The following is a 19,108-nucleotide window of genomic DNA, read 5'->3' as shown; positions in this document are numbered from 1 at the left end:
TAATAATTTGAACAAAATAATCGCACACTAGTACAAATCGAAAATACCTTTTTTTTCGTCTTAGTTTGGATCAATAGCTTCAGGTCTTCAACAATTTTCAATCAATTACAGATTTCGAAATTAAGAGCAATCGAAAAATTAGGGATTTCGATAGCTAGGGATCTCGAAAACTGAAATTGAAGCTAGCAAGTGAAATAACTCCTTTTAATCTCGATTAAATTGAATCGGATGACTTTGAATCATAATTCTTATATTTTTCTTGCGGCAGATCCAAATTTCACAAGAGATTCAGGGAGAAAGAAAGGGAGAGATAGAAGCGTGCTTATGCTCTTGAATAGAAAAAAGAGCTAAGTTTCAGTATGGTGCAAGAAACTAACAACAAGAAATATCAGCCATGCGATCTTGGTTTGTTTGATCCAACGGTCCAGATCTCAAGTTTTCAGTTTTCATATTAAGAGTTGTTTTCACGAGATCTTGTTCCTATATATATATTAAAGTGAGATATGCAATAAGTGCCTAACAAATCAATATAGTTGAAGAAAAAACATCAACAAAGAGTTGTTTTTTTTTAAATATCAATTATGTTGATTTACTAAATTATATTCCCTCCGTTCAGTTTGAATCTACACAACTTTTTTTTTGGTCTATTTTTTCTTAATCTACATATTATTTTCTTTTTTATTGTTGGTAACATATCTCATCTACTGTGCTCTCTTTTTTCATTCATGTCACGGAGCTACTTTTTAATATTCTAACCCATTCTTCAGTTTTTCTCTATTACTTTTCAGTTACGCTTTTCATCCGAACACAATGAAAAATAAAAAGTAGGGTTGTAGGGGGCGTAAAAAACTTATATGGGCTTGATCCACACTAAATTAGTGTGGACTTAATGCTAATTCACGTGATTTATGAAAAAGGGTCACTATATAAAATATAGATATAAAGGGTGAGTAGATTTTGATTGTAAAGTTTACTATGTGAAAAAAAAGGTTACTATGTCACAAAGTTAAAATTTCACTATGATAAAATAATGTGAGAAAACATGATATTGTGGTAAATAGTAACTATGTAGTGTAACTTAAGATTCTAAAGGATTACTAAATGCAAAAATGGTCATTATAGTAAATAAGTTGTTACAAGGTCCATGCAAGACTAATTCGTAAGTAAGGGAATGCACCGGTCCAAAATCGAGCCAGATCAAACCGGTGGATCGGAATCCGATTTTTTGGATCGAAATTGACCAGTTGAATCGAAATTTGTATTTTTTTTAATTCAAAAAAAGCTTTTTTTTCCTAAGATTTAAACATTTTAAAAAATTCAATAAATTTAAAACTAATAATATAAAAAGCAATAAAGATGAAGTTTTAACTTTCTAACTTTTCTAAATTATAAACTTTTTTTTTTAACATTCAAACTTTTTTTTTTAAAAAAAGAAAATTCTTAATTTGGACCGAGAACCCGAAATTCGAAGTTTTCATGGATCGAAAACCGAAGCGAACCCGATCCGGTCCAATTCCGTTCCCCGTCTAAAACTGCACACCCCTACGAGTAGTAGGGAACTAGGGACTAGGGGGCGTGTATAGAGAAGTACTAAAAAGATTAGCGCTTCCCTTCAAAAAAAAAAAAAAGATTAGCGCCGACGTGTACCAGCTAAATCCTCCGTGGCAAGAGGCAATTGGAGAAAGATACGCGAGGAAGAAGGAAATAAAGGTGCGTGTATTTTAATTTTCCGAAAGAAAGAAGAAATAATTTCAATCAAATTTCTTCACAGTTTCACAATCAGTAATCACCTCCCTGAAGTCAAATCCAGAGGAGAGAGAAAAATGGGTCGATCTTACTCATGTTCATACTCATGGTGTACAATTTTTGTAATAAGCTTGATGATGATGATGAGTAGCAGATTTCTTGTGTCAGAAGGAGTATGGCTGAATCTGCCGAGTACGGGAACCAAGTGTGTTTCTGAGGAGATCCAGAACAACGTTGTTGTTGTTGCTGACTATGTTGTTATTGATGAACATGGTCATGCTCCTCCCACTGTTTCTGCTAAGGTTGATTTTTTACTCATTTTATTTTCAACAGTAGTTGTTGTTTTATTTCTTACAATTTAGTACTAAGTTTTAACAACTTGTTTGATCAAATTATTGTACCTTGTTCATGTTGCTAAAGCTCCCAATATGTGATTATGTTTTTATTTAGTGGTTAATGAGGATTAGTTACTCTTTTACTTTCAGAATTAGTGAGAAACCCTAACCTTTGTGCTTCGGCAAAATTAACTTTGTATTATGATGCTGTGTTATTTGCTGCTGTCTCTAGTTAATTGTTGTTGCTAGATATGGAGATTTAATGTATAATCAATGCAACGACCTGTGTTGATGATAGATTTAGATATCACTCGAAATTCGATTGGAGAAGCTATACTATGGTAGAAATGGCTAATAGAGTTGATTATGGTCCTTTATTCGTATTCTTTTAGAAATTAAGTATAAATTTGAACAAGCAGCATGGTTGCAAATTGCGAAGTGTATGGTTCATTTCCCCGGGGGAGACAGTGGATCGAACCCTTGTGGTAGCGTAAGTGGTTGGGGGGGGGGGGGAAGGGTTGTCAATGTTTACGGCTTGGGCTGCCGAATCTATGGGAGAGGGTAGGCCCAAGGCTTTTCCTGAACCGGTTTTGCCGGTCTAGAAGAAGAAAAAGAAAAGGATGGCACAATTGTGAGAATTCTTTTAGTCACTTAAATTTGTGCTTCTTTTGATTTTGCACACTTTGGTAAGTAAGTTTCCTTGTTTACGTTTCTAATATATCAGGTGACATCTCCTTATGGAAACACTCTCTACCACCAAGAAAATGTGACTCATGGTCAGTTTGCATTGACAACTAGTGAAATTGGCAACTACGTTGCCTGCTTTTGGGTTGATGGTAATCATCAATCTGCAACGCTCAATCTTGATTGGAAAATTGGGATTGCTGCCAAAGACTGGGATTCAGTTGCGAAAAAAGAGCATATTGAGGTAAGAAGATGTTTTTAAACCTATGCATTAGTGGGTGTCTCTTCCTGATATGTTCCAATTCTTTTCCTATGGCTGAACATAATGATAACTACTTTGTTTGAGTTCTCTAGGGTGTTGAGCTTGAGCTCAGAAAACTTGAAGCAGCTGTGGAAGCAATTCACGAGAATTTACTATATTTGAAGAACAGGTACCTAAATTTGCACATCTTAAAAGAATTGGGCATCATATGATGTACTCTTGGGCTACTCCCCAGATTCCTTATAATGACCGACTTTCCAACTTAATTCTCTATGTGATTATGCCTTTACTTGTAGGAGTGTAGGACATGGATTTGTACTTTGTAGATCTAATGGGTTATAGAATGTCGAATTACATTGCATTAGAATGTCTGAGTTGAAATAGACCTAATAACATATTCAAGGCTGTTATAGACTTCTAGCTAGCTAGCAACAGTGCAGTGAATAGATTGTATGGATTCCTGATGTAGTATTGTGAATGATACCATTGCTGTCTAAAGTGTTATCAACTGCTGCATGTTGACCGGTAGAAATAGAAACATCTGAGAGACAATGCATGTGAAACCAAGGGGCATATGCATTTAAAGACATGGTGGGGGAACTTTGGAGGTGAAGGGATGCTTATACAAGCATTTTGAGGAGAGCCTGCTATAATACCGGGGCATTTAAGGGTGTTATATTTTTGTAAATGCATATCTGGTATGCATTCATACTTCTTATTCAGGATGCCTCCTGCACCTTTATGCCTTTGATATTCAAGTACTTAGATGATGCTTGCAAGTTGCAACACAAGAAAGGAGATAAACTGGTTTACTGAATTTCATAAATTCTATTCGATGAGTCTGATCCTTTTTTCATTTGCATTATAACAATGACCGGATGATAACATTCTCCAAAAAAACCCTTAGGGTGGGATCATTTGTGTTAGCAGGTATAAAGTTGAACCTGGAGATGTGTTGCATATGTTCTCTATAATCGCGCGCTGTTCTGAACTAATTGTTCACCTACTTTGTCTAATGTGCTAAGCCTTGTTTTTCATTTTTCCGGATTGTGGAATATCAGCTGCATTGCCCAAATATAGAGGGCGTTGCTATGAGAAAATTGAAACAACAGTTTTGCCATATGAAGTTAACAGATAGCTTTGTTGGATTTTTGCAGAGAAGCAGGAATGAGGGAAGTGAGCGAAAAAACCAACACTAGAGTTGCTCGGTTAAGTATTATGTCCCTTGGCGTGGGTATTGTGGCTTCACTCTTACAGGTCTGGCATCTGAAGCACTACTTCCAGAAAAAGAAACTTATATAGTTTCCTTTATCACATTTCTAAGTCTGATAAAATCAAGGACTGCCGAGAAGTTGACAAACAGAAGAGCAAAGGTTTTGCTGTCTCTAAAGGAAGACACTAGATAGAGTTTGAGCAAACAATAACTATTTTGGCACCCCTAAAACCAAAAAAAAATCTACAATTTACTTAGCTAGTTATTTGATTGTTTTAGCCTGCAGGCAGTGGACCTTGTTTTTACGGGAATTACATTTACTTGTTTTACTGTCCAATTATTCGTGGATATATTCTCAACAATGACATATGAAATACATTCTATAATGGTGATCTTATGGTTAGCAAAGGATTTGAAGCTAATGCTCAAACTTTCTCTTTGTGTGTTTGCCTTTTGTCTTTGGATAGCTTAATGACTTGTCAAAAACCCATCTACTGGAGTTCATCAAGAATGACTTGAATAGGAAAAAGAAGTGGTTAATTATGGCTAGACATGGAGATCTTGTAAATCGAGAATCCCGCTTTATGTATTGTGATGATCACAGTATTGTTGAGATGTTTCTCCGGTTTGATTTGTAATGCCTACAATGATATGAGTTAGGCGTTAGGTGACTTGTGCTTAATGAAGCGTCCGTTCAATGGTTGCTATTTTCCTCTCCCTCGTTGTCGATTCCAGCTTCTCTCTTCAACGAATCTAAGTTGGGTTTCCTCCTTATCATCTCTCCTTTATAGTCTTGATATTGGGACTATTCAGTTGGAACTGTCTGATGTTTGGTCTATATTTGTGATCAAATTATCGAGGATTCGATATCAATTTGGTTGGATGTGCAACTTTTAATTGATATGGAGAATGTATGGGTGACTTAAGGGTTTTGGACCATCATCATCAGAGATATAGAGATAAAATGATACTATTTCCAAATTCCAGAGAGAAAAAACATCTTCAAATTTACTACATTTATTTAGTTTTACCTCATTATCTCTATTCCTCTCGCCTAGTTGACATCCAGCCTCCAGACCCGCCCCGCCTAGTTGACATCCCTATAGGGGTTCATTAAGGTGAAACAATTAGCATCGAAATATCAACGACATTTCTATTGTAGTCATAATGAATATGACCATGAAAATCTAATGGTTTTACAATGTTTCCTTGACTGACCCTTTAAAACCTAAAATCATACTGAACAACTAGATTTCCGTTGTCATATGTATTTCTGATCACATGAAATTCTCAAATTACCTATATGTTTTGTCGTGACTGAAACAAACATTTTGTGCATAATAGATTTTAGTGAAAGTATTGTATCAAACAGTCTGACCGAAACTTTCGGTCGGACAACAATAACAACCCACGACAACAAGAGCGGAGGAGAGGGAAGCTCGATGAAAGAGACGACATCATCCTCGCTGTTACTCTTGGCATAAATTCATTAAAATTCATTAAAATTATATACAAAAAACAAAGAAATCAAAGTTCAAATTTGAGAATCTGAAAGGTAAAAATTGATTGAGAGGAGAGAAAATTGCCTGAACTGGAAGATGAGAGAAGTAAGAAGCAGACGAATTGCAAGGAGAACATGAGATGGAATTAGAAGTCCAACAAAAATAGATATACTTCACAAATCACAAATTGCGAGGAGAACATGAGAAAAGTAAGAAGCAGACGAAGTATAAAGCTTAGATCTTTTACAAATTCACAAATCATTATAGACATTTGTTACAGTGAAGTACAAAATTGTACAAATTGTACAAGTATCATTTCGAACAAGAATCGGTTACAGTGATGCAAAAATATCCTGCTCATCCACCTCGCGTGAAGGAGGAGAGAGAGAAAGTGGAAGTGAGGAAAGTAGAGATTAGTGTTTTGTTTTTTTTCAGTTGGACTTTGTTTTCTTTCAGTTAGACTTTTTTTTTCTTTCAGTTAGACTTTGTTTTCTTTCAGTTAGACTTTCTTTTCTTTCAGTTGGACTTTCTTCTCTTTCAGTTAGACTTTCTTTTCTTTCAGTTAGACTTTCTTTTCTTTCAGTTGGACTTTCTTTTCTTTCAGTTGGACCAACAGAAAGAAATAATGGGCCAACTGAACGAAATAATGGACTAACTGAAACAAAATGAAGACTACCTGAAGAAAAATGTAGATTACCTGAAAAAGAATAAAGACCAACTGAAACCCAAGTAAGTCTAACTGAAGCACAAAAACCCACTGAAAAACAAAGAAGACTAACTGAAAACAAAATGAAGACTACCTGAAAAAAAATTGGAACCACCTGAAAAAAAAATGAAGACTACCTGAAAAAAAATTAGAACCACCTGAAAGTCGTCCGACCAAGATTATGGTCGGACGAGTCCGACACAATACGTTCTCTAGATTTTATCATGGCTGAAACAAATTGTGTATGCGGAAGCTTGAGCTTCACTTTCATTTCCTTAAAACTACTCCATTAGGCCCTATTTCTTTAGACAAGTTTCAGTTCAATTGAGTTCAATTCAATCTATTTTAGTTCAGTCTAGTTAATTTCAGTTTCGGTTCAACTATTTTTCTTTCTCACTTTTACTTCAATTCACTTCATATTAGTTTAATTCAACGCAAAAGGACATGGCCTTAATCATCATACTTGAGTTTTACCCAATTCACAATCATACATTTTTTTGTTCAGATAATTAAAAGGTACTTAGTGCATCTTGTAAAAAAAAAAAGTATACATATAGTAAAAAAAATGTGGTACACTTAGTTTAAAAGAAGTGGTATACTAGAAAAAAATATCACTGTCGACTTGTGTGTACCTGGTTCACAGTAAAATCAGTGTGCATTCGACTCATGCACATGAATCGGGACCCACACTACTATAATATACAGAAACCCACTATGTCACAAATATATATACTATATAAGAAAGAAGTACATTATATCACAAACAAATACAATAACACACAGAAACACTATCACAAATAAACACTATAACTCTTGCAAAAAAAAAACACTATAACAGAGAAACACAATATACAACATATAAACACACTATATGGAAACTGACAATATTATCCTAATATTTTGTAACAAGTTCAATTGTATAATAAATCTATACAAATATATTAAAAGGCGTGCGTGATAAATGATAATGTAAGTCATGTCAATTAACAAAAAAAAAAATAGTTTGCAACAAAATTTAAACATGTGACCTCTTACTATTATACATGACGCAACTACCATCTCCAACCAACTTTCAATCATGATTTAATTGTCCATATTATTATATTTGTACTTTTAAATGTTGAGTTTTTCTTAATATATTTTAATAGAAATGGAAAAAAATGCATATCAAATTTGAAAAACAATACCAATCCGGAGCAACGTCCGAATCCAAATACTAGTTATATCACAAAAAGTGAAAAACAAAATAAGAACTTGAGGAGAGAGGGAGAATGATTATATACTACATTTTCTTTCATAATTATACTAATTTGTGTAATAATTATATTATTATTTTTTGTTGAATATACTACCAAAAATTACGGTGAGAAGAAAATATTTAGAACATGTCTGATTCTGATATTTCTGGATCGAACTTAGCTTTCCATTGAACTTGAAATTTACTCGTTATTTTAACCATTTACCCAAATTGAAGGTGCCTTCACAAAATCACGAGCACCAGAGCATCACGCTTTTTCACACAACTAAAATTTTGGAAGAAGACACACTCAGTGAGAACTGAGAAGAAGAAGACTCAAACTCAACAGTTATGAATTTTTGTTGCAGAGCTGCTTCTTCCTTTGCAATCTTTCATGGCGGAAAAGGTACTTTCATTTCCCCTTTCAATTTCATTTTCGAAATTACTCTCATTTCTCCATTGAACAAGATGCTGTTAAAGAAGATCGTCAGTTGTTTCTCAAATCAGTTAGAGAGCATTGTAAATTAGGGTTTTCAAATCTCAATTATCCCCTTTCTCTCTTCCATCAATTGATTCTTTGCGTCCCTTCCTTCTATCATTGTTTTCACTCAACTGTTTACTGCTATGTCTAAATTGAAACGCCTTCAACCTCACTCCACCCTCATCTCTCTCCTCAGAGAGCTAGAGTTATCTGGTATTCGACCCGATATGCATACATTGGGTATTCTCACCAATTGTTACTGCCATTTGGGCCGTTTGATTTCGGCTTCTCTCTTCTCGCCAAAAGACTTAAGCTTGGTTACCCCTTTGGGGTGATTGTGTTATCTTTACTACCTTAATTAATGGCTATATCCACTGTGATAAGCTTCCTCAAGCTCTTCAATTGCTCGATCAAATTGTTAAGCTAGGTTTCCAACCCAACATTGTTACCTATGGTGCTATTTTCAAAGGCCTTTGTCGGATTGGTGACAATGCTGCTGCCCTCCACTTGCTTAGGAAGATGCATTCGGTTGTTGCAGACCTACCTTGTTAATATACACCATCATTGATAGTCTTTGTAAGGATAGGCTGTTGAAAGAGGCCCTCGACCTGTTCACCGCCATGAAAAGTGAGGGCATTATACCTAACGTTATCACTTATACCTCCTTATTAGAGGTCTCTACAACTCCGGCTCCAAGGTCGAGGCTAGATATATGCTGCTGAGATGTTGGAGTGTAATGTAGCACCAGATGTCCCACCTTCAGCATGCTGGTTGACATGTTCTGCAAAGACGGGAATGTTGATGAAGCACAAGCTATTCTAGACTACATGATTGAGAGAGGTGAGGTTCCAAATGTCATTACTTACAATGCTTTACTGATGGTTATTGTTTGCGTGGTCAGATGGAGGATGCGGAAAAACTACTTGATTTGATGGCCAAGAATGGTTGTGAGCCTGATATTGTAAGTTTCAACACTATGATTAATGGATACTGCAAGGCTAGAACCATTGACAAGGCACTCAATTTATTCCAAGAAATACTTCAAAAAGGAATAATGACACCTGATGTTGTTACCTATAACACTCTCATTGATGGACTATGCAAAGTTAATAGACTCCCACTTGTCCGTAAATTGTTCAAGGTTATGCAAGGTCATGGAATCTTTCCTGATATTGTTACATATGCTTCATTGCTTGACAGCTTATGCAAAAATGCGCTACTTGATGAGGCAATAGAATTACTTGAAGATATGGAATATAATGGTGTTAAGCCTGATATTGTCATCTACAATATCCTAATTGACAGTTTGTGTGAGGCTGGGAAACTTGAAGATGCTGCAAAATTCTTCTCAGATCTTGTATTGAAGGGCCTACAGCCTGATGTTAAAACATACAACATATTGATCAAAGGTTTTTGCAAGAAAAGGCTCATGAATGAAGCTGTTGAATTGTTGACAATAATGGAGGAAAATGATTGTTATCCTGATGATCGTACCTATAATACAATTATCAGAGGATATATTGTCAACAATGACTTATCAAATGCATTCTACTACTCTGACCTTATGGTTAGCAAGGGATATGAAGCTGAAGCTGATACTTTGTCGTTATTTATTGGCCTCTTGTCTTCTGATAATTTAAGTGACTCGGCAAAGGACCAGATAAGAAAATTCATCAGACGACTTGAATAAAAACAAAACAGGATAATTATGACTACATTTTGGAGGTATGAAAAATTCGAGAATTTTGCAATTTCATTATTGTTGAGATGTTCCTTTATTGTGATTAGTTATTCTGAAATGGTACGAGTAGGCTATGCTTTAGTTTTTATCATAATTCTGGGTCTTTTTAGTCTTTTTCATAGTTCTAGTTGTCATCTTTCTGGTATCTGATTTGTGTACCTTTTCTAGTGGCCCTTATTGTTTTTATCAAGCTATTTCAACATATGAGCTTCTAAAAAGTGCTTTATGTTATTTAAAGTTGATTTCCATTTTGAAATGTTGGGATAAACTCCCAAAATTCCTAATATTAAATTAATATTATTAGTGGTAAAGAAATAATAATAATAATAAAAGAAGACGACAAATGAAAATATGCTAAGTAATGCAAGATGTGGCAGTGGAAGATCGGAGATCCTTACCATTAAGGCAAAGTTATAAGTGGCTAATGAATTGGTCAGCTAGTTTCTTATTGGATGATGTTAAAAAAGAAAAGCCCCCATGTCAGCTGATTATTGACAAGCTAAACTATCTATAGTTCATTATGCATGCTTTGTCTGACCTGAGTAGAAATCAAAACCAAAGTTGTTGTAGCTTCATTTGGTCTGATGCTCCCCCATATCTTTGCTTATAATCTATCATCAGTTTTGAATTGAAGAAGTAGGCTATACGCAATTGCTATTTAAATTGCTTTGGGAGAAATATCCAATCGCAGCCCGTTACTGTTGAAGAGAACAAAGATCGGAAGAAGAAAACTGTGAAGTGAATTACAGCATGACAATCAGTTGCTGTGGTCTGTGGATGCTTAAATTTCGCTTCCATATAGGCAACCTTTCATGTATGCATACTTCTTATATGTCTTTTTCCATTATTTGATTGCTCAATAGTTGTAGTTCCTGACTTAGAAAAGCTGAAATAACTTGGACTTGAAAAGAAACCGAGGGAGCTAGGAGGGATTCTAGTGGCTGTAAAGCAAAAAACTGAGACCAGTCATGACGTATTAAATGATCTTCGTCTGCTGCAAGAACAAAACCCTACTGAAGAAACAATCATAGTATGCCCTGTTATATGTACTTGAGATCACTTCCTTTTAAACAAATACCGTTGTTTATTAAAGTTGTCTTACCACTTACGAGCTTTTGCTTCTTTAGTTGTTATAATAGTAAATGCAGTGGTAAATTGTATTTTATGCCTTTACTCCTAGGTTGGTGATTGATGAAAGTCTGAGCAGTTCGATGTTGTAAATTGCATGAAATTTTTTTATGAAAATTTTATGAGTTTATCACGGTGTCGCACGCAAAAGATAGGGCACAGAGGGAATGAGAATATTTATTTTCTTTTATTGTGTATTTCTTCTTTGTTTTTCATTCCTTGGGTCTGTCTTGTTCTGGCTCTTCATAATTGCTGAACTGCTGCTGGGACATGGCTGGTCTAGAAACTTGAGATTCTTCATTAATTTGCCAAACCTGATTTGGCTTAAAAGTTAACTTGCTTCAAAGTCTGTTGATTGACGTGACCAATTCGAATGCGGAATTGATGATCTATCTGACCGGTGAACTATCCGTCTGAAGCTTGCACCTGATCCTGTAAATTTATCCTCCATCCTCCCTTAGTATTAGTTATTACTTATCGATTTTATCAATTTCTTGTTATTAAGTACAGTGCTGGTATTGTTCTTAAATGAAATTCCTCTTAAGCAAGACTATGGATTTACCTGATGCAGCAATCCTGACCTGAATCAAAACATGATCTGGATTCTTTGAAACTAGAATTACTTGTGCTGTTTCCCATGAAAAGCATTACTTCTGCAGTTCTGCCTGGAACAATAACTTCCCCTAAGAAAATGTTGTTACTTTCTTATATTGGAGATACATATCACAATTCTTTTCTTCAGATGATTTTTAGTTAGTTTGTTACTCCCTCCGTCTTTTTTTTAGTTTTTACATCTTACCATTTAGATATGTCTCTTTTTAGTTGCTACATTTGCCAAATATTTCTACTTTTAATACGTGGTACTACATTTTATTTACCTTTATACCTTTATTTTGTCATCTATACATATATATTAAAAGGCGTGCGTAACAACATCGAGGCGCCACGTGGCACCCTCCTCCTGCCACCATAATTTGCCACGTGTCTCTTAACCAACAAAGTCAAGTAGTCATTATTTAAAAAATAAATATGCTGAAGCCTGGGCTCGAACCCCTAACCTTATGTAAGGGTTTTCAAAGAATCACTATCTCATCTAACATCTCTTAGTGATCCATGTTTCCACAAAATTACAAATATGTGTTGTAATTAGTTAATGTTATTAAACATATCCCTTGTATCCTTAAAAATAAATAAATTTGCATGTTCATTATGTACACATGCTACCATTTGAAGAGCAGTGTTGACCACCACAGTACTACCCCTAGGAAGTTTTAGTTCATGTAATCTATGTACAATAAAAAAAATTATAATAAATTGCGTAGTATAGGGCCGATTTTGATTCCGAGACCTCAAGTACATATACTAAAGTCTTAACCATTAAGCTAAGCTGTATTTATTGTTATTATCATAAAGTATTATACTAATAAATGAATTTTTTTCTTACCCGGGGCATAGCCCGGGCCTAATAACTAGTTATTACATAAAAAGACAGCTACTTTATGCTTTATTGCTCTACTTTTTAAGATTTCCACATGTTTATTGATATGTGTGCTAAAGTAAATGTAGCAACTAAAAAAAGACAAAAGAAGTGCTACATAAGTTATAAATAGCTTGATTCTGTTTAATTAGTGACATACCTATGTATTTAGACGTATTGTACTTACCATGTACTGCTCTCCTAGCCTTCATATATTTGGCTTGTAGCTCTTTACAAAATTTTACTCAAAGAGTTCTCTCAAATAATAAAAAGTTCTCTCAACCAAAAATTTTGGACATCGGAATGCAATTTTTGAGAATTTTATGACTGCGAAGAACTTTTTTAGGTTTTTTTTTTAGTATGAAGTAAATTATCAATATTCCTCTTAAAAAATAAAAAGTAAACTATCAATATTTTAGATGCCTGATGATATTATGAACAACTACTTGCTTTTGTCGCGCTTTATGAAAATCGATTTAATGGCTCAGTTTGGAAATGAGAATTGGATTTCAAAATGATGGATTTGACCCAATTTACCAGTTTGGAAATTCAAAACATTTGAATTTGGCCCAATTTCATATCTTATTAAAACTAGTTCATTATTGGAGTTTCTAAATACTCCCTCTGTTTTTTTTATCTTTCTCACTTAGGATCTTGGCACTATTCATACCTAGAGAGAATCTTCTAATTGTTTCACAATTTTTAAGAAAAAACATAGTCATGTGGGGTCTTATTTGATTATTCGTCTCAATTAGTACATTATTAATATTCAATCGTTATAATTTTTACTAATATATAACGAAAGATATTTAAGCTCGAAGAGGTGCATTGGGAGACGCGCATAGCAAAGTGAGAAACTGATAATGATAAAAAAAAAACAGAGGGAGTACCAACTAAAAGCTACTGATTTCAAATTACAAAAAACTCCAATCTCTCTCTCTCACCCCTTTCACTCCACAACACCATTCGCAAATCTCTCTCTCGTCCATTTCTCCCTTGTTGACACATTATAGCTCAATCTCTCTTAGGTTCTCTCTCTCCTCCGACGCTGAAATTGGAATTCTGCTTTTCTTTTTCACTTTGATTCTTCCAATTCTCTCTCTGATATTTTTTTTTGTTTTTTCTGTTTAATTTTTAATTTTTGCTATATTTTTCTGTGTTATTTTTCACGGATGGATGCAATTTGTGATATATATTTGTTTCTAATCATTTACTAATACTTTTTATGATCAGAATGCAATTTTTTTTGGTTATTAGGGACTTAGGTTTATAATTTGCAGAAGCTTCGTTTATAACTCAAAATGAGATTTTCTTGTAATTAGGGTTTATAATTTACAACATTCATATTCTAAGTCTCTTGTTAATTCATAGAATAAGATTTTTTGCACTACTTGTTTATCAATTTTCACTTTCATTCATTCTTGATAATAGTTGTTGATGTTTTGATTATTGTAATAAGTTTGGTAGAATTCTTGATTGATATTACCGACTAGTAGTTAGTAGTTTGTTCAAGTTAGTATTTTTAGATTGGATTTTCAAATTGGTTTTTGTCCTAAATTCAATATTTGAAATTCCAAATTTGAAATTATTAAGTTTCCCAAACACTCGACTTGGAATTGAATTCCGAAAATTGAAATTCTGAATTTGAATTGAACTATTTGAAATTAAATATGGATATTCAAATGCAACCTAATAATATTTTAAAAACAAAAAGCTCTTATTTAGTAACATTAGTGGTTGACGACAAACATCAGAAGTCAGAACTTAATGGAGCGCACTTGCATCATCTCTCAGCTTTTCCCTCCCAAAATTTGACCCCCCTATATAAAGAATGAATTAATACTATTGTAAAACAACATAGCCGAGAATATTATCATGTCATTGTTACCCTTCTCTCTATAAACCCTAAAGTCTAGGGAGAGAAAATTCTCTGTGCGAGAACTCGTGGTCTGCACCAGCTGACATAGAACCTGCTGCAGCCGCCATTGCAGATCTGCAAAACGCATGATTGTTCCTGCAAATTCTTTTTGTAGTTTACACTTGGCAATCATGCACACTTAATATCTCGATCCCAATCTTTCTTTTACTGCTTTTAGCCGACTAATTTTCTTTATATACCACCAAAAAAAAAAAAAAGTTACAGAACCTTCACTCCTATCATCCATTTCCTAGATAAACACTTCCACCTCTCTTGCCAATCTAGTCAACTTATCACTCTACTCTCAAACCTGCAAGGAAAAACTCAACTTTAATATCAACTCCAATGAATCACTCTCACCGCCATCCTCCGAATAACCCAAATCAACCTACTCCCAACCATAACCAACGGATAAACATGCAACGTATGGGTATTTTAATTCGCCATCCACCACTGCATCAAATCTCAACACCAATTCGTTGGTCTCACACTGTAATAGGTATGTTCTTTGATCATACCCCCCCAAACACAAGTTTCGTTACCAATATAGTGAATAACCACTGGGAAACCCGAGAACAAATCCTTGTCTATCGAATGGGAGCATATTTTATTTTTGAGTGTACGAATCTCCTGGACCGGGAAGCTATTCTCACCCTTAATACCACCTTTATCGACGGGAAAATTATTACTTTCCGACCGACTTCTGAGCATCAGGTACCCTCATCTATAAATTTCAACATGGCACGCATTTGGGTGCGAATTCAAGATCTTCCATGGAGTTACCTTACCACGGATTGGACCGTTCGGCTTCTAAGCCATGTGGGCCTTGTCGAAGAAATCGATTGGAGTAATCAAAGCCTCCCCCACCAACCTTATCTCCGTGCAAGGTTAGTTTTCGATGTTACAAAACCTTTAATACCTGGTTGTTTTTTACCTCTTGAAGGGAATCGTGTAGTTTGGATTTATTTTCGTTATGAAGGAGTATTTAAGTTTTGCAAGGAATGTGGTTGTGTTGGGCACAACACTGGTCGTTGTCCTTTGTCGGCCTATGAAGCTCGACGTATGATATTACGTCGTGTGCAAGACTTTGAGGAAAGTGGTATGTTGGTTCTCCAAACCCAAGAAGGTTTTCCACTCTACACAAACTTCATTAGAGGCCTTGTAGATCGCTTTATTCACAGAAATCCGAGAATTAACCTGCACCTTTTTCGACCACATATGGCTGCCCCCAGTCACGACCCGTATTTATTTCCCCACTTATACATGCAAAATCCCCTTCCCTCTGAGTCATCATCGGAGGAGTTTTATGACACATCACCTGAGTTACCACCACAAAGCCTTAATCCACACCGTCAATATTACTCTGATGACAACTCCCAACATCATACAAACCCCCCTCCTGATTTTTCTAATTACTCGTACGAACACTATAGTCACCACTGGGCTAGTGCTTCCCCTGGATCACGTTTTGGTGTAACTGAGGACACAAGGGCCTCCATCACTAATGCCATCCCTCATACTCTTGAGCCAAACCCGCGTTTTGACCTTAACTTATCTCCTCGGTCACTCAGTCCACACCAATCGCAATATGATCCACACCCTGCCCCCCCTGACATTCCTTTAACATCATCAACACATCGTTCCAGAGGTCATGATATAGCGGGTCTTTTTCCACAAAATCTCCCCACTACCTCCCCAACGACTGCTGGGCCTGCTCTGACCACACATCTAAATCTATCCCAGTGGGCCCATAGCTCTTTACGCTTATTATAAAATTTCTGTATACCCCTTGGCTCTCGCCAACCTCCACATCACAGTCACTCTCCTCCATCACCAAGCCTAATCACTCCCGGTACTGGCCCTTTAACTACTTTAGTGACGCCTGGATGGCGTATTCAAGCTCCTGGCCCAGATGAAGCTGGGCCCAGCAACTGGATTGAACGAAGTGCAGCTCTGGCAGTAGAAGCTCAAGGTTTAGGTTTATATCATGCTGAGGATAATCTTATGGCAGATAATTTTACTGAAACATCATCAGATTTACAGAATATCTCCCAGTTAATATCTGACAGATTTAGAATCTCACCTCCTGTATATGCAGATATTTTTAATCCACTGTTACAGGAACAAGTTCATAATGCCAGGGCACATCAACATCCTAGTGATGAGATTTACTCTCCAACATCTCCACTTCACTTGGTCTTCTCATCTTCAGATTCGGAGGCTCACAGTTACAATCAAGCTAATACTGTTTCACGCAATCCACAAATTGTTTTGGGGTTTCAATGTCAATCTGTCTTTTTCAGTGGTAAGAGTAGACGAAATGGTGCGCTTGAAAGGAGTCGGTCTGCAGATAGTATCTTTTTGTTTACAGGTAATGAAGAGCAAATTCGAAGGAAAAAACGCAAGAAAAGATATGAGGAGTGGGATGCTAAGGGAGGTTTTACCATGCGACGTTTTCCTTTAGCTGATGCAAGTTATGCGAAAGCTCTGACAGATGTGTCCATGGCTCGTGATATGGATGTTGAAGTTTCTTTTCCATCTAGTTCAGTTGATCGCAAGAAAAGAGCTGCTATGGTCTCATCATTAGATCCAACAGGTGACTGGTCTTTGAAGAGAAGTAAAACTTCAAGTGCTGATTTGCAAACTGAACCTACTGTGCAGCCTATGGAGGATGATAACATGGCAATGAACTTTCAGTTGACGGTAACTGGTGCTGAGCTCGAAGATCAAAGGGCTGTGGTTGACCCTCCTCAACCACCATCAACTCAATGAGCATCATCTCCTGGAATTGCCGAGGACTGAACAATCCAGATAGTCCGGCAATTCCCTACGTGGTTTGGTTAACTTCTAAGTTTAAACCTTACTTTTTGTTTTTACAAGAAACTAAAACTACTGTTGCTAATGTACATAGACTACTTAGGTCTACTAATCCTTTATTTTGCTATGGGGTAGATGCAGATGAAACACGGGGGGGCCTAGTTCTTTTTTGTTGGGGGCCTTATGTTGTAGATATTGTTGAAAGATCGGGTCACTTTTTGCTTTGTAAAATCACTGACATCAATGGTCAAGAATGGCACTGCCTCTTTCTGTATGGCGCTCCGGCTCTTAGTCATCGCCTTGCTTTATGGAATCACCTACACTCTTTACTCCGCCAGTATGACAAATTTCTGATTATCGGAGACATTAACCAGTTAGACTGTTACGAGGATAAAATGGGGGGAAGCGCTCTGATAAGTGGTTGGGAAGATTTTATTACTTGGAAAATGGCTCATAACCTGCAAGATATTCCCTTCTCGGGCCTGCGGTTTACATGGACAAATAATCGGGAAGAAGATCAATTAATTATGGAACGTCTAGATAGGGGTTATGCTTCGACTGAATGGTTACAAATGTTCCCACAAGCGCATATCCGAAATTTACCTATCGTACAATCTGATCATGGGCCAATACTTTTACAGATTATAACCACACAAAATTCAGGCCGGCGGCCATATCAAATAGAAAACTGGTGTTTACGGTTTAATGAGGTATGTATCATGGTTCACGAAGTTTGGAATATGTGTATAACAGGCTCTTCAGCCTACATTATCTCTCGACGGCTAGATATACTCCGGAAAAAATTAAAGGCTTGGTGTTTAGATAGACGACTCTTTTGGGGGGTTCACTGGCAACGAATTTTTGAGACTTTGGACGTGCAAGGCCAACAAATTATGACACCAGCCCAAGGGGTCGAGTATTCGCGTCAACATAATCTAATCATTACTGAAGCTGCTATGGCTCTCACTTATTGGCGTCAGCGTATCCGAAACACTGTCATTCAAGTTGGGGACCTTCCCTCCAAATTATTATTTAGACAACTTCGTCAGAAACGCCAGCAAACTTATTTACACACACTACGAACGGATGATGGTTCTTGGATTACCACACCAGCAGAAATTGAAAATCTCATTCAACAACATTTCAAGTCCCTTTTAACATCTTCGGTTTCCACTACTGCGAATTCACTGAGTGATATTGATTTAGTACTCAGGGAACTTGAGTTACCCGTAATCACAGCCCAGGAAAGTCATGATTTGACGCGGCCTTTCACTTCAGATGAGATAAAAGCTTCTCTATTCTCCATGGCCGACAACAAATCACCGGGTCTAGATGGGTACAATGTGGAATTTTTTAAGCATTATTGGCCAACTTTAGGGCCCAACATCATCACAGCAATCCAACGTTTCTTTGATACGGGTTATCTGCTTAAGGAATGGAATGCAACGCTTATTGTACTCATTCCAAAAATAACCCCACCACAAGAGGTAAATCATCTCAGGCCCATTAGTCTCTGTAATGTGTTATATAAATGCATTGCCAAATGTATGGTTAGCAGGATGCAACACTTATTGCCGAATTTAATTGCTGACTACCAAAATGCGTTCATTCCGGGCCGGAATATGAAAGATAACATCCTTTTGACTCATGAGTTAACACATATTATTAACAAGCAGCGAAATCACAAATATTTGGCAGCTCTCAAACTGGACATGAGTAAAGCTTATGATCGGGTCAGATGGGATTTCTTGTTACGAATATTAACTGCCTATGGGTTTCCTGCTCATTGGGTCCAATTAATCCGCGAATGTATATCAACAGTCACTTATAGAGTTCTCATTAATGGGGTTTCCACACCCTC

General features: G+C 36.2%; 2 protein-coding genes across 3 annotated transcripts in view; both read left to right on the top strand.

Annotated features, from left to right (window-relative positions):
• Positions 1 to 10,385, top strand: part of LOC125496770 (pentatricopeptide repeat-containing protein At1g62670, mitochondrial-like) — an 18,492-nt gene extending 8,107 nt beyond the window's left edge. The window contains exons 3-8 of the mRNA XM_057394140.1: positions 1,901 to 2,048; positions 2,806 to 3,009; positions 3,120 to 3,196; positions 4,185 to 4,284; positions 4,708 to 4,843; positions 9,012 to 10,385. Coding sequence (XP_057250123.1) covers positions 1,901 to 2,048; positions 2,806 to 3,009; positions 3,120 to 3,196; positions 4,185 to 4,284; positions 4,708 to 4,843; positions 9,012 to 9,856 — 1,510 coding nt within the window. The 3' untranslated portion in view covers positions 9,857 to 10,385. The remainder of the gene's footprint in view (positions 1 to 1,900; positions 2,049 to 2,805; positions 3,010 to 3,119; positions 3,197 to 4,184; positions 4,285 to 4,707; positions 4,844 to 9,011) is intronic.
• Positions 1,658 to 4,662, top strand: LOC104890743 (transmembrane emp24 domain-containing protein p24delta3). 2 transcript variants are annotated; one of them, XM_048641801.2, is made up of 4 exons: positions 1,658 to 2,048; positions 2,806 to 3,009; positions 3,120 to 3,196; positions 4,089 to 4,199. In XM_048641801.2, the coding sequence occupies exons 1-4, from the start codon at positions 1,824 to 1,826 to the stop codon at positions 4,105 to 4,107; spliced, it is 525 nt and encodes a 174-aa protein (XP_048497758.1). In that variant the 5' UTR covers positions 1,658 to 1,823; the 3' UTR covers positions 4,108 to 4,199. The 2 variants fall into 2 exon arrangements, with proteins under 2 accessions (XP_048497758.1, XP_010674624.1); XM_010676322.4 differs by having other exon boundaries at positions 1,700 to 2,048; positions 4,185 to 4,662.
• Positions 10,386 to 19,108: the final 8,723 nt, after the last annotated feature.

Source organism: Beta vulgaris, chromosome 4 (genome assembly GCF_026745355.1).
Source record: "Beta vulgaris subsp. vulgaris cultivar EL10 chromosome 4, EL10.2, whole genome shotgun sequence".
Lineage (NCBI taxonomy): Eukaryota > Viridiplantae > Streptophyta > Magnoliopsida > Caryophyllales > Amaranthaceae > Beta > Beta vulgaris.
Note: the sequence above shows the minus strand (reverse complement) of the source record. Positions and strands in the feature narration are given on the sequence as shown.

Coding starts and splice junctions, on each gene's coding strand:
- LOC104890743 (XM_010676322.4), top strand. CDS start 1,824: ATGGGTCGATCTTACTCATGTTCATACTCATGGTGTACAATTTTTGTA. Junction 2,049..2,805: donor CTCCCACTGTTTCTGCTAAG/GTTGATTTTTTA, acceptor CTAATATATCAG/GTGACATCTCCTTATGGAAA. Junction 3,010..3,119: donor CGAAAAAAGAGCATATTGAG/GTAAGAAGATGT, acceptor TGAGTTCTCTAG/GGTGTTGAGCTTGAGCTCAG.